General features: G+C 49.0%; 1 protein-coding gene across 2 annotated transcripts in view; it reads left to right on the top strand.

The window, feature by feature from the left end:
• Nucleotides 1–15,127, top strand: part of Cmip (c-Maf inducing protein) — a 319,144-nt gene that overhangs the window by 137,435 nt on the left and 166,582 nt on the right. The window contains exons 1-3 of one of the 2 annotated variants that reach the window (XM_051201737.1): nt 1,776–2,010; nt 8,316–8,477; nt 12,827–12,868. In XM_051201737.1, coding sequence (XP_051057694.1) covers nt 1,993–2,010; nt 8,316–8,477; nt 12,827–12,868 — 222 coding nt within the window. In that variant the 5' untranslated portion in view covers nt 1,776–1,992. Of the gene's footprint in view, nt 1–1,775; nt 2,011–8,315; nt 8,478–12,826; nt 12,869–15,127 lie in introns of those variants that run through there. The other variant, XM_051201736.1, reaches the window with a different exon arrangement.

The raw sequence follows: 15,127 nt of genomic DNA, 5'->3' as shown, positions 1-15,127 counted from the left end.
TGGACAAGTAGCTCAGCAACAGCTGACCTGGCCACTCGATGAACTCCACATCATGAGAGGGAATGAGTATCAACAATCACTAGGGTGCTTGTCAACTATGAAGCCATCTTGCTGAATGGAAAAGGCCTAGCTCAAAGACCATGTGCTTATATGACTCCAGTCCCATGACTGGACCAGAAACGAGGAGACTAGCTGTTGGATGAAAGTACACATTGACTGTAGGGTGTCCTCGGTTTCCTTTGGGATGACAGGTATACATGATGTACTAATTGCTATGGAACTGTATGCTTCAGAATAATTGGTGGTCCGTTGGTGACTGACTTTCACCTGGATAATGGACATGTATGTACAACAAAGACAGCAGGGCTGCCTCTCAGACTTGAAGTCCCCAGACAGCCAGGGTTATAGGCTTCCTCCAGGGTCTGCTTGCTGTGAGAAACACCATGACCAAAAGTAACTTGGGGAGGAAAGGGTTTATTTCATCTTTCAAGCCTGAGGCAAAGGAAGGATCTTCATCAGAGAGAAACAGAGTATTCACCTTAATCTCTGAATATTTCTAGATCGCAAGGGCCCACCCTGTGATAAAAGCAAGTTGCATTTATAGCATTTTGATGCTTTTATTAGCTTGTTAGTTATACATGATGATGGGCCTCATTATGACATTGTCGTACATGTGTATGATATGCCTAGAAGGCCATTTGTCTGCCTGCACCAACATCCATAGCCCATAGCAAGTGTAGAGTCAGGATAGGGCTGTATAGTCAGCTTGCCTTTCTTGCTGTGTGTGCAATGGACTCTGGGGGATACCATATAAATTGGTAACTTATCCTGTCGCCATGATAGAGTACCTGACAGACAGCTTCAGGGAGGAGAGATTTGTTCTGGCTCACAAGCGGAAGCAGACATGACAGCAGACAGGTGGTAGCTGCTTGTTACATGATGCCAACTTGGGAGTAAAGCGATGAAGCCAGAAGCAGAATCTGCCTACAGCCTTTATGTTCCACCCTTAAAACCTGCTTCCAACAATAGGGCCCCACATCCAGAGTGTCTCACCGACTCCCAAAGTAGCACCAGAAGCTGGGGACCAAGTGTCCAAACACATGTGCTGATAGGGGACATTTCCCTGTGAAATCACACTTTTAGGAGGAAAATCCTGAGGTGGGGTGCCTGTTCGTCTGTCCAACCAGCACCCCATATGTAAGAGAATTGCTTTGAATGTGGCCCAACACAAAAGTGTTAATTTACTCATCATTAAAAGGTGTGTGTGTGTGTGTTCTAATGTGAACTTTGTAGGTGTCAGTGTCAAGGTTGGACACACTAGCTGGGGCACGGAGAACCTATGTCCCCTATAGGAGGGGCCAGGTAGAGGGAGAGGCTGTCCCCTTGTGCTGAGCACAGTGCTGTCTGTTCTGTGGAGAGGCAGCTGAGCCGGACCTTGGGTATGGTGACAGGGACATGGCATTGCCCCATAGCTCTTTCTGTGGTGCACCGTCTAGTGTAGCAGCCACTAGCAGCTGCAGAGCGATTGTGTGGCTGAAGAGCTGGGCTTCTGCTTAAATTTCATTGTAATTAAGTTGACTGTCAGAAGCCCCCTGGGGCCAGTAGCTTTCAGACAGGCCAAGCAACTCCATGCAGGACCTGGAAATAAAGTGTCAAAGCCAGTCTACATCCTCCCTAGCTTGCTAAGCTCCGTCCCCGTAGGGACATCCTCCCCTCCGCAGCTCCTCAGAGTACCCGTGACAAGTGACAAGGAGCATGCGTACTTGTGTGTATACTAGTCTCAGAGGCTGCAGCAAGCAGCAGAGCTGTGTCCCCCATCCTCGGGAAGAGCATTTCCAGTACATTCTGAGCCACGCCTCTCCTGGCGAGGGGAGGGACACCCACCTGATGACAGCTTGTCTCCTGTGGAAGAGCTAAGAGGTTCCACTCTCTCAGGCGTGAGAACCCCAGTGTCTTGTGCCTGCTTCTGCCACAGGAGCAGTTTCCAGAGAGATGGCTGGTGTTGCCCAGGTAACATCCCTTCCTTGACAAGCAGAGAGGGTAAGGACAGCCATGGAGTGCCTGGCTCTGCCAGAAGGGAAGCAGGAGGCTCTGCCTGCTGGTTCTTTTTATTGTTGGCTGGGAGTGGGGGGGGTGTGCTTTGCCCCAAATGCTGAGAGCCTTTCTTAGTCTTGCCTGCTCTGGACCACTCCCTCCTACGGTTTGGTAGGTGATGTTATCTATCTATGCTTGTGTAGCCAGGAAATAGATTAAGTGCTTCGTGTGTGTTCTTTTCAGGGAGAATCACAGTAAGCCTTTGGAAGTAGTTATCATTTTACTGCTTTGCAGATGAGGGACTGCAGTCAAACAATAGACTGTAAATCCCAGGGCCTGTCTGTTCTTCCTACCATAGTCTTCTTAGGACTTAGCACAGTACTTGGCACGCTATAATAAAAGGCGTCACATAGTCTTTGTTGGATGGATAGTAAGTAGGTGGGTGGTGGATGAGTAGGCAAGTGAATAGATGGGTGAAGGATGCATAAATGAGTAAGTGGATGGTGAGGATGGCTGGATGAGTGCGTAAACCTTTAGATGAAAGGTGGGTAGGTAAGTGAGTGATAGATGGATAGGTGAATGAGTAGGTAAATAGGTGGATATGGATGGATGGATAAGTCAATGAATGGGTAGATGAACGAAGGCTGAATGGATTAAGTAGATGGTAGAAAGGTGAATGGGTGGGTTGGTGGCTAAATGAATGAGTGGGTGGGTGAAGGATCAGTGGATAAACAGCCAGTGGATGGATGAATGGGTAGATGGTAGAAATAGAGCTTAGATTTGAGCTGAAGTCTGCATGTTGCAAAACCCTTAACAGGCCATGCTGCCTTTGACTTGTCTGCTCACCTCTCCCCTCTCAGATGGCATTATAGATTTTTTTTTTTAAAACAGCGTATTTGAGGTGTAAGCTATATGTCATTAAGATTAACCATCATAAGTATGCAATTTGATGGTTTGAGTAAATTTACAGCTTGACCAACTGTATGCCTTGTGTGTGACTTCAGTCCCTAGGCTCAGTGGCCATGAGGTGACCCAGGGTGTCGTTGGTTGCATTCATTCTTTTTTTCCACTACATGGCTCTACCCCATCTTATTCAGCTATCAGTTCCTTTGTCGAAGGGCATCAACTTTGTTCATGGACATGTGTGTGATTATCTCCTGTGTTTCTAGGTATTTCTATTTTTCCTCGGGCAGATTTCTAGAAACAGAACCATTGAGCTGTGCAGTCACTACATCTTCAGACTTGGCAGACAAGCAGGGGCATAGCTCTGTGGTAGGAACACGAGCGAGATCCTGGGTTTGATCCCCAGCTCAACAGGGCAGGAGGCAGGGACTGTTGAACGATTTTGCCTTGTGGCCGCCATTTTTACTTCACAAGAGTAACGAATGCACAAGGATTGGTTTGACATCATCCTTGCCAACATTTGGCATTGTCTGTGTCTCCCATGATAGTCATCTTAGTGGGCATGAAATGGTGTCTCTGTACCACTGTAATGTGGATTTCCCCAGTAGCTTATAATGGCGAGTATCTTTTCTTCCTCTGTTTTGTTTGCTTTGCTTTTTTGTTGTGGCATGCAATCTCAAGTAGTCCATAGTTCATGCTGGGCTTGAACTCTTACATAGCTGAAGATGACCTTGAGTTCCTGCTCCTCCGGCCTCCCCCTCCCCACAGTGCTACTATGGCAGGTGTGTTGTTTGCTACTATAGCCAGCAGTGAGCATCTTTTCTTGTCTCTACTCCCAAACTGGAATCTGACTCATGAGCCAGGGCTTGGCAGAACACTGTTGATGAAGGGCCAGATGGCAGCTCTTGGGGGCTCTGAGGGCCACACTCAAGTTCTGTAGCATATTCTGTTTGCTTTGAATTTTACAACTCTTAGAAAAACCCATAGGGCCTGTGTGTGTGTGTGTGTGTGTGTGTGTGTGTGTGTGTGTGTGTGTGTGTGTGTGTGTGTGTGATTGTATGCAGCCAAGTCTGGGTTTGAACATGGGCTCGTGTTGTCAAGCCTTATCGCATCAGCCATAAGAAAGCTTCAGGACCCCTGCCCCACTCTCCCCCACTCATGGCTCCTGGCAGAGCAGACTCATTAGGAAGACAATATTACCTCTAGGGAGCTAGGATTCCAGAATGGCCTCATCCCAGCCCCACCATGACTCACTGCCTGCTGAGCTCATCAGAGGGATGATTCTAACATGTCACCTGGGGTGTGGTTAAGGACCTGGAACCCTGGATGGTCTGCCCCACCCACTCCCTGTCTGCAGCATCAGGACCTCCTACCTACTGCTCCTGCCACCCCCTCTCATACTTCTTTCTCATTCACTGGTCACCTATGTCCAGTTTGTGGGTTTATTCCTGACCCTCCCCTGCCACCAAGCATCCTCGACACCTTCTTCAGTGTCTCTTGGCTGACCCCATCCTTCCTCTCCCCTTGACACCACTGGTCCCAAATGGCTGTGATGGAAAGAGTGAGACCTTTAGAGGCTCTCCAGCCAGTTTTGACTCATGTGCCAATTTGAGTCTTTATGGCTGCTTGGCTTTAGCCTGGTTACTTCTCCCTCCTGGCTGTGACAGACTTATGAATAAGGATTCCAACAGCCCTACAGCAGATGCTATGGCCACTCTGCCCTACTCCCAGCATCAGCTGCTTTTGCAGGCTGCTCGCCATGGTTACCATGGCCATACCTGAATGATTGTGGCCCTGAGACTATCTTGTTTAGGCTCCAGAAAGACATAAGTGTTAGGCTAAAGGGAACATGTGGGCCCATGGCCCCTGCTCCCTGAATTGCAGGCAAGCCTGCCTGTGTTTGAGAGCCCCTAGCAGGAATCAATTTCTGCTACCCACATAGACAGCATTGCCAGGTGCCATCAGGGTAGAAGGTGCCCCATTTACTGGCTCTCCCCCAACCCCAAAGCCTTAAAGTTTTGGGTTTTTTTTTTTTTTTAATTTTTCCCCCTTTTAATGTATAGACACGAGCATGATCTGTTTGTTTCACTGGGTAGATGGTCCGGAATGATCCATTCAAGGTCACTTAAGTCTACTTTTATGAAGCCTGTGCCCTTCTAGATCAGACTATGGCATTGAGAGCAGATGGAGCAGTAGTGAGAACCCTGGCTCAACTTTCATGGGTGGCTCCAGTGGAGCCGCTGGCTGGTGGCACGCCTTGCCTTCAGATTGCCAGCGAGGAGAAAGGCATCCCCATCTCTCACTCTCTGAATCAACGTTTCCTGTCAGCACTTTGCCAATCATGTTATTCGAACTCAAGTCTCTTAACTGAGAGTCTGTTTGCAGGGTGCTCTAACCTGGACCAAGAGTCCAGTTCCTAGGGTTTTATAGCTACAGCAGACTGTGCTCATCAGAGCCTAGCTAGCAGTGTGCCTACACCTGTCATGTGCTGACTGAGTGTTAGCCTTTGTCACAGCCTTGGTGCCTTGTCTGAACACTGTCTCTGAAGGAGGTGCCCTGATGTCATAACAAACTCAGGCTCTAAGGAGGGCCTGTCAGTGCTATGCCCAGGTGACTGTAGAGAGTCCTGCTTGCCTCTGGCTCCCTTCCTCTGTCTCTGTGACGGTAGTTCTCAACCATCCTAATGCTGTGACCCTTTTAATACAGTTTCTCATATTATGGTGACACCCCCAACTATAAAATTATTTTTGTTGTTACTGCATAACTGTAAATTTGCTGCTATTGTAAATTGTTATGTAAACATTGGATTCCCCCCCCCCCCCCGCTAGTGTTAGCTGGCCAGCAAGCCCCAAAGGATCCTCCTATCTCCACCTCCAGCATTGGCATTATAGGCACATACCACCATGAATGCTTGTCCAGCAAGCATTTTACTGGATGAGCCATCTCATGGCAGACCATGGTCTCTGGCTCCCAAATGAGTGCTTGGATTATAGACATGTGGCACCATAGCTGGCCATGTTTTGCTGTTGGCTGTGACCATGCTGGCCACATATATTAATGACAGCTATTTCTAGGTTGTAGGATTTTTCCCCCCTTCCTCTTTGTGCTTTTCAGTGTGGTTTCAATTTTTTTTTTTTTTAATGAGTGAACATCATCTTTACAGAAATAAGTATTCTTCTTTCAAACATAATAGTTTGCAGCTGGCCAACAAAAGGATTACGGGCGCTTCCGCAGTGCACAAGTTGAGTCTGTGGGATGACCTGAGGATGGATTGTCTTGGTGATTCTTAATGAGTGTTGAAACTATTAAGAAGTAATTTATGGGCCTTTTGACGAGGACACGGTTCTCTAGTACACATTGAATCCCCAGAGTCCAGCGCTCAGGGGAAGACAGTCAGCAACATCGAGGAAAGCGCTAGTGACAGGTCCACAGAAGCCTGTGTAGACCTGGGTGTCACATCTTATCAGTAAAATAACAGAGTTAGGGACACACTCATGGCCACCCTCTTCACCAGCACAACCAATTTACCTGTCACTGGAGGCCCCAGCAGGACTTGCCACGCTTCCTCCATCCTCAGATTGTGAAGTCTGCAGATATTGCTGCTTCTCTCCAACCTGCTGGGCTATACACGTGCTGTCTTCCCTTCCGTAGCCCAGTGTCAGCCTCCAAGGAGAGCTGGGGAGACCCTAGGGCTCCAGCATAGCGCCATGAGGTCCAGGAGGTGGGAGATGAGAGACAGAGAAGGGACCTGTTGTCAGATGAAAGAACTAGAGTAAAGAAAGAAGGAATGATGTGTGTATGGGGTGATTAAAAAACAAACAAACAAACACATATGCCACAGGGAGATGGATGTGGTGGCACATACCTGTAATCCCAGTACTTGGAAGATGGAGGCAGGAAGATAAGCAGTTGGAGGTTAACTTGGACTGCATATCGAGTTCAGGCCACCCTGGGTTGCTTGACACCGTTCTTCAACAAAACAAAAAACACCTCATAGATACAACAAGTTTATGCTTGTGATGCAGGTGGTAGCAGGGAAGCAACCAGCAAGCAGAAAAGCACAGTGTGCACGAGGAAGGATGGGCGGTAAATACCGTTCATATTCATGTGGGTTGTAAGTGTTTGAGTATTGAGTTCCATTTGTGCTGGTTGTTCTGTCTGGAGTGTGTGTGTGTGTGTGTGTGTGTGTGTGTGTGTGTGTGTGTGTGTAACTTCATAAGGAAAATGACTGTGTGGGTCCCACTGAGGCTGGGAAGTATTTCTCTAATACCTCCCATATCTGAATTTTTGGATGTGGGACCTAGGGCCTTTCAGGTGAAATAATTTTTAAAGACCATCCTCACCCTGGTTCCATCCATATCCTGTTGGATTTTGGATGTGTCCTCCCCCCCCAAATACTTTCATTTCAGCCCAAGCCCTAAAATGATTTTGTTATCCTTAACTCAGAAATGGCACAGGGAGACCCCAGGGGCCTTCAGATTGAACTTCAGTAGTCAGTAAGGGCCCCTCCCTTCTCTTTTCCCCTTTCCTAGTCCATTCAGTCTTTGGCTCAGAGGTTGTGGCATGTCACCCCATCTGGCTATTGGCACGGGGTGCGGTGCCTCTAAGATTAGGCTTTCCCCGAGGAGCAGGGAGTTTAGCACTAAATGATGAAGCTTGTTCTGTTGAGAGTCCCAGCAAGCACTGCGAAGTGCAGAGCCAGGCAGGCAGCCATGGGGAGGGGAGCGCTTGGCTTGGACCTCCGCCCTTCACGGCCTCTGTTTCCATGATGTCAGAGAGGCGGAACTAACGGGTGCCTCAAATCCAGGAGGCCACAGCCCCTGCCCTGCATTCGGGTTTGGAGGCTACGCAGACTGAGGTGAGCATGCATCTGTCTTCCTCACCTGGTTTCCTTGGGCCATCCTGGACTCAGTCCCCACCTGACTGGAGCTGAGTTCTGGCCTTCATCCTGACCATCCTACTCTTTGTCTGAATGCCACTTGCCAAGAGACCTCATAGGATCTGCACAGGCACAAACACTGCTCATGCTCCTGTGGGCCGGGAACATCCCCGCTCTTACTGTGCTTGGCGACTTGGGGACTGAGTTTGGCAGAAGGCACGATCTAAAAGAGCCCTCTCCTAATTCCTTTTTATGTGTCATCGGGAACAGGGTGGGAAATTGCTGTTCCGGCGTTCGGAGCCTGCCTGTCTGCAGACGCACCCTTGACCTTGGATGGAGCCTGTTTCTTTCTTCATACATCCATTTCCTTTTGGGGGAAGAGCCCAGTTCAGGTTGACAACTTCTCAGGGCCTTCTCACCCCAGCCAGCGAGGTTCTCTGATCATCTTGAGTCTTTTGCTAAATCGGTGATGTGCTCCTCTCTCTCTCTCTCCACCCAGAAAAAGATTTACAAATACAAGAAGGTCCTGAGTAACCCAAGCCGCTGGGAGGTTGTCTTGAAGGAGATTCGGACACTGGTGGATATGGCCCTCACGTCCCCACTGCAGGATGACTCCATCAACCAGGCCCCACTGGAAATCGTCTCAAAACTGCTCTCGGAGGTAAGATGCTTTCCCGGCTTGACATGGCTCCCTCTCCCCTTTAAGTTGTTTATCCTTCACCTCCATCTTGTTCCCAGTCCCATCTGAGTGAGCAGTAGAGATCAGCCCGTGGTGTGCCATCCCCCTATGGTTGCTAAGGAAGCCAGTTTTTCCCACCAAGCCTTGAGGACATTGAGAGTGAGGCTTGCTGGCTCTAGTTGCCTCCGGCTTGTCTGGAGGTATAGGGTGACTATTGCCTCTTCTAAGTCCTAGATCAGACCCGAGATTTGGGATGGTGGCTCAAGTGCCAACTTTGAGGTCCTCTAAATCCCAGGACCAGTGGTTCTCAACCTTGCTAATTTTGCAACAAGGTAATATAGTTCTTCATGTCATGTCATGGTGACCCCCCCCCCAACACAGAATTACTTTCATTGCTACTTCATAACTAATTTTGCTACTGTTATGAATTGAAATGCAAACATCTATGTTTTCTGATGGTCTTAGGTGACCCTTGTGAAAGGGCCCTTTGGTTCCCTCAAAGGGGTCACAGCCTACAGGTTGAGAGCCACTTCCCTAGGTGAAACTGTCCATCTTGCTTTATCCAGCAGTATCTCATTCTGGTTTTGTTCAGCCCTTGTTAGCATTCTGTCCCATTCACTCCCGGCTGTCCACAGATAGGCATTGTTTCCCTTGCTGGAGGTTTTAAAAACTAGACTTCATGTACATGATGAAGGTGGCAGCAGGAAATAGTCATACATATATGAAATTTCAAACAATAAAACAAGGAAAAAATAGTAAAAAATAGTAGGACTTCAGCACAATGGCCACTTCCAGGTTCTCTTTAAAGATGGAAAGTCTGGCTACATCGGGCCGGCAGCTACTGCTACTCAGCATCCTGTTCCGGACTGACTGGCTACCGCCATCTACTTTGCCTGGCAGCCCTGTGCTAGAGTGTGTGCCAGCTGCCAGGCACAGCTATGGACAGGGAGTGACACAGAGCCCCTGCCCTCCCAGCCCATGTTCCATTAGGGGCTGCAGTGGTCATGGAGAGGCATCATTAGTCAGCCCCAAGCAAGTTGGAGGAGTATTCCCAAACCCCACTGCAACCCACTGGGATCAGTGTACTGCCTCAATGCTGTTTCCTGCACTCTGCAAATAGCCACACTGCTCTCATTTATGAGCCTGCCTGACCCCTGGGGATGCCAGGGTTGCTGAGTCCCTGTTTAAAATAGTTACCACCTGAGTGATGTCTCCATCCTTCTTTCTCTCTTTCCTCTCTCTCTCTCTCTCTCTCTCTCTCTCTCTCTCTCTTCCTCCCTCTCTTTCTCTCCCTTCTTCCCTCCCTCCCTCCCTCCCCCCTCTCTTTAGAGAGCTCATCCTCTGTGTCCCATTTCATTCCAGTGAATGAATACTCCGTCAGCCTTTCTCTGCTGTCTTAGGCTGACCGCCACCTTGTAGCCCAGGAACTCGGGTCCTCTATGATATACAATGTTGGGGGACCCTCCCTTGCAGGAGCTGGGTGAGGTAGAAAGTGGTGACAGATAGACAAATGGGTCGATACACAGGTTGGAGAGAGCTTCGTTCTTTAGAGGGTCATGTACTGGTGTGAATCACAGTCAAGGTTCCAAATCTCAGGGCCCCTTGCCCAGCGTTGAGCCCTGAGTTCAGGCTCACCTTTTAGAAGCCAGGCAGACGGGTTTCCAGTGATTTTACAGTTGATCTGACAAAAGCAACTTAAGGGAGGGTTTATTTTGGTTGAAGTTCAAATGTGCAGTCTGTCCGTCCCTCATGGTGAGGAAGGCATGGCCTCAGGAGCCAGAGGCAGCTGGATACGTGGCACCCACAGTCAGGAAGCAGAGAGGTGTGAACGCTGGTGCCCATCTCAATTCTTCCTTTTTATTCAGTCCAGAACCCCAGCCTAGAGATGGTACTGCCCATGTAGAGTGGGTCTTTCTACCTCAAGTAACCCAAATCAGAGACTCTCTCCCAGACATCTCCAGATTTTTGTTTCCATGGTGACTCTAAATCTTAGCAAGCTGACGTTGGTCAGTGGCCAGGCTCCCGAATCCCATGTAGGAGCTGGGGGGTAAGGTGGGGGCACACCTGTAACATCAGCCCTTGGGAGATGGAGGCCCAAGATCCAGAGTTCAGTTTCACCATTGGTGACATACTGAGTTCTAGGGCAGTCTGGGCTACATGAGACCCTGTTTCCAAAACAAACAACAAAAACAGAAAGAAAAAAAAAAGATGCCTGGAGTGATAGCTCAGTGATTAAGATCACTTAAGATCACTTATTGCCCTGCAGAGAGTCCAGGTTCAGTTCCCAGCAACTACATGCAAGCTAACAACTGTGCACATACATACATGCAGGCAAAACACTGACACACATAAAATAAATTTATCATTAAAAACAAAACAAAAAAAAACCCCAAGCCTACAAAACCTATGTATGGAAAAGTCTCCCTGTCCAGAGAACAGGCTGTGCTACCTGGAGCTTCTCAGATAGCTCTATGGTGTACACACAGACCAACATAGGGGACTGTCCCAGGGCTGAACGCTGCAGCTCTGTGAAGAAATAAAAGCTTTAGGCTCACGCCAGACAGAGGTTCGGGTCCCTACTTTGTCACAGTTTCCTTGTGCATTTGGGTAAGCGGGTGCACTGTGTTAAGCCCCAGGTAACTCATTAGTCAGCAGGTAGTAGAAAAAAAAAGGGGGAGGGGGAAGCCTGTCTTCATAAAGCAGCATCTGGAGAGATAGCTCAGAAGAATAAAGGTCTTTGGTGCCAGGCCTGATGAGCCATGTCCAGTCCCCAGTCTACCTGGCAGAAAGAGAAAACCAGCTCCTTTGAGTTGTGCTCTGACCCCCAACTTACTTGGTTCCATGACATGTGTACATATGCACATAGGAAATAAGTGTAATAAGAAGGTTTTCAAAGTTACAATCAAACAGAGTCCGTGGACCAAGCGGAAAACACGTTTTCCCCCATAAGGGAAGAGTACAGCTGGCTTTCATTTGCCGCAACCTCAGAGTAACTAGTGCTTTTTATCAGTCCACTAGAAACAGGCTTCAGGGAAAGATAAAGATATCACAGTCAGAGAGACACCCCTCTGCTTGTCCTGAACACTCAAGAGGGCGGGCAGACCTCTACTCGGTACTTAGACGATGGCCCTGTCTCAGCCTCCTGTACCCCAGGCTGCTGGGGCAAAGGCAGGTGACCAGCTGGTGCGGACCTGCTAGATGCCCCTACTCCCATTGGTCTGTTGTGATGGTAGGGGCGTGGGCCCTGCATCATGCCAACCCTAAGCTCCAAATGTGACTGTTAAGAAATGGAAGTGGACACCAATGACAGTCTGTGTCTTTCAGAAGAGACACAATAGACTGGCATGAAAGAGAACACTGGGTGCTTTAAGTTTCCCACGATCCCTACCATTTCTCCACATACTTGCAGGAAGGTTTGCAATAGTCAGTTTAACAGATTCCAGATCTAGGAGGGTCAAACAAAACAAAACAAAACAAGGCTATTAACCTAGTTTTGTTTTAGACGTCCATTGCTCAAATGTGTGTTTAGCTGGAACATCTTGGGGGCACTCCTGGTACACCAGTGTTCCTTGGGAGCCTACTTTGAGAACCACTGGAATAACATATTGATCTGAAATAAAAGGTGTACCCAGTGTCGAGTGGAGACTCACAAAAGGTTGTTTTCTTCCTTATGTGTTGTGAACCCTCCCTCGAGTTCTAAGCAGTGCCATAACTATGTCTGAATCCTTCAACCACAGCCCCGTGAGGTGCAGATATCAGGACCCCCATTTGCCAAGGGAGTAACCGAGACTCAGCAAGACATGAGTCACCCCAAGCCTCAGCTGTGAGACAGGGTGGGGAGCTCAGTTTTCCCTTTACCCTCTGTTCTAGTTTCCTTTCTCTTGCTGTGATAAAGCATCCTGACCAAAAGTAACTTAGGAGGCAAAAGGATTTCTTTCAGCCTTCAGCTTGCAGTCAATCGTTGAAGGAAGTCAGGGCAGGAACTCAACTTAAAGCAGAAACCACAGAGGCAACTGGGCTCAGCTGGCTTTCTTATACAGCCCAGGACCATCTGGGTAGGGCATGGTGCAGCTCGGGGTGGGCTGTGCCCTCCTCCCTCCATCAGCAGTCAAATTGAGACAGCTTCCTGAAGACATACCCACAGGCCAACCTGGGCTGTGTTTAATTGTCAGTTTAAGACAACTAGGATGTACCCAGAGTTGTCCTGATGAGTGAAGAAATGATTGGGGATGTGGGGTGGGGGACACGGAGAGAATACTTTGCCATGTTGTGGATCCTTGGGATCAAATGCCCAGCTTTGATTGTGCTTTCCTTCTTTCTTGGTCCTTTAGAACACAAACCTGACCACTCAGGAGCACGAGAGCATCATTGTGGTAAGTAGCCTGCCAGCCTCCCTCCCATCTCCCATCCCTCTAAAGCCCAGCCTGGTGCTGAGAACCTTCCTAAGGCACCAGGATGCAGCACAGCCCCCGCCCTTGACAGGTCACTGCTGCCCACTCCCCATCCTGCCTCCGTATGTAGCGCAGAGCACAGCTGACTGGAGATGGCTGTGATGGTCAGTCTTTGGGGTCCACTGCAAGCAGCTCTCCATCACCCTCATTCCCAGGTCTCCAGGAAGGTGTGACTTTCACTCACAGCCATCAATCACCGGTTGGTTACTGGCCAGGTCAACCCACTCTTTCTTGCCCTGGTTATGTTCCCTAATTAATTCATCACTAAGACCTCTCTGGTACATACAGTAATTCTGAATTCTCAGAATTCAGCAGTGTCCTAAGCACCTTTGGGTAAAATGTATTCCTGGACCATTTTAAGCTCTGAGACTGTTGTCATGAAAAAGAGAGTAATGGAATTGCACCAAAAGTGTGTATGCCCTGCCCTATCACCGGAGTCCACAAATGGTAGAAACAACCGTGCCTTCACAAATTCATCTGTTATAGGAACACAAATGTGATCACTACAAAACAGAGGTATGTAGTGTGGGGAGAGAGAGCCAGAAAGTTCCCCAGGGCAGTGACACCTGAGCTGGGCTTTGAAGCATCAGTAGGAGTTTGCCAGATGAGTAAAGGCACCCTGGGAAGGGCAAACCATGTATTCAAAGGTGCCGAGGTTAAAACAACATGGCGTACTGTGGAAGCTTCGGCATTGTTAGAGCATAAAGCATATGGGAGCAGGAGGCTAGGAGACAGAACTAGAATTGGAAGTGAAGCAGAACACTGTTCTGGAGGAAGCAGGGTGAGCCTCTGAGGAGGGGCTGCGGCCTTGGGAGTTCCGTGCCAGTCCCATTGCCCCTTGGGCTCGTGCAGCTACGCCAGGCTTGTGTGCACACCCGGAGGTGAGCTGCTGTCCTTTCACTAGCTCCGAGGCGTCAGTAGCCCTGCTTCCCTTGGTCTGGTGCCTGGCGCGTGGCTGGTGCACCCGCCACAGCTCCCTTTGGCTGCTCTTGACAGAGTGGGGTAACAACCTGGTTCCCTCCACTCGCCTTCCAGCACCTTCTCCTGGTGTCCTGTCAGGGAGTCGGCTTGTGTAGCTGGCCTTCACTACCTGTGTGAATGCATGTGCCAGAAAGACCCCAGCTCTGTCCCACCAGAGCCGGCCCTGCCATTGAAGACTTGCTTTGTGGATTCCAGGGCCCCAGCAGATCAGTCACGATAAAAACACGCCTCAGTCAAGGGCAGGGTTTCGGGAGTGATGGATGAGCACGGGGGAGGGGCACCTGGTCTCCTCTGCCAGTAAGGGCACTTCCAGGTCCAGGTTGTCCTGAAGGGTGGGAAAGTGTCACCGCAGGAAAAGGCGGGTAGGGAAAGGACCCGTGTGCACAGACAGCGGTGAGACCAGCTGGGCCGGTGCCACACACACTCTCACTGCCACGGCCATCATCATTAGGGTTTAACATCCTTACCACATCTCCTGGAGCTTTCCCTCCAGCCCAGAGTTTTGTTCTCATAGTTGGCCTATTGACAGTCAGTCCCCTATAGCAGCACTTGGTCATTCTCTGTGTACATTCTTTTCCAGCAGAACTTGAGTTAGCTTTTTTATTTTTGATTTCACCAACCAGATCCCCAAGCCATAAAACCCATCAGTGGCTACCATTTGGGTGGCAACAGAGGCACACAGGCTTGCACACACATCCTGCACTGGCCCGCCCTCCATGATCATGAACAAAGCAGATTTAATGCTAACATGGTTTTAAGCTCAGAGCATCTAGACCCGGTTGTGACAATTACTTGAAGAACTTTAAAAAAATTTTTTTTTGTTAATTATTACTTGATGTGTGTGGGTGTTTTGCCTGTGTGTATTTATGCGTATGGGTGTTTTGCCTGCATGTATGTCTGTATACCATGTGTCAACAGCGCCAGTGGAAGTCAGAAGAATCCATTGGATACCCTAGAACTGAAGTTACAGGTGGTTACGAGCCACCGTGTTGTTGCTGGGAACTGAACCAGGTCTTCTGCAGGAGCAGTTGTCTCTTCCTCCTGAACGTTTTAGTGTTATTAAAAACAGTTGTCCTTGGGCTAGACCTTATCAGTTCTCAACCTGTGGGTTGTGACTCTTGTGGGGCGGGGGTGGGAGAATGATTGAACAACCCTTTCAAGGGGGTTGCATATCAGATATTTACATTATAATTCATAACA

This window comes from Phodopus roborovskii, unplaced genomic scaffold (assembly GCF_943737965.1).
Source record: "Phodopus roborovskii unplaced genomic scaffold, PHOROB, whole genome shotgun sequence".
Taxonomy (NCBI): Eukaryota; Metazoa; Chordata; class Mammalia; order Rodentia; family Cricetidae; genus Phodopus; species Phodopus roborovskii.
This window is presented reverse-complemented; position numbering and strand designations above follow the sequence as displayed.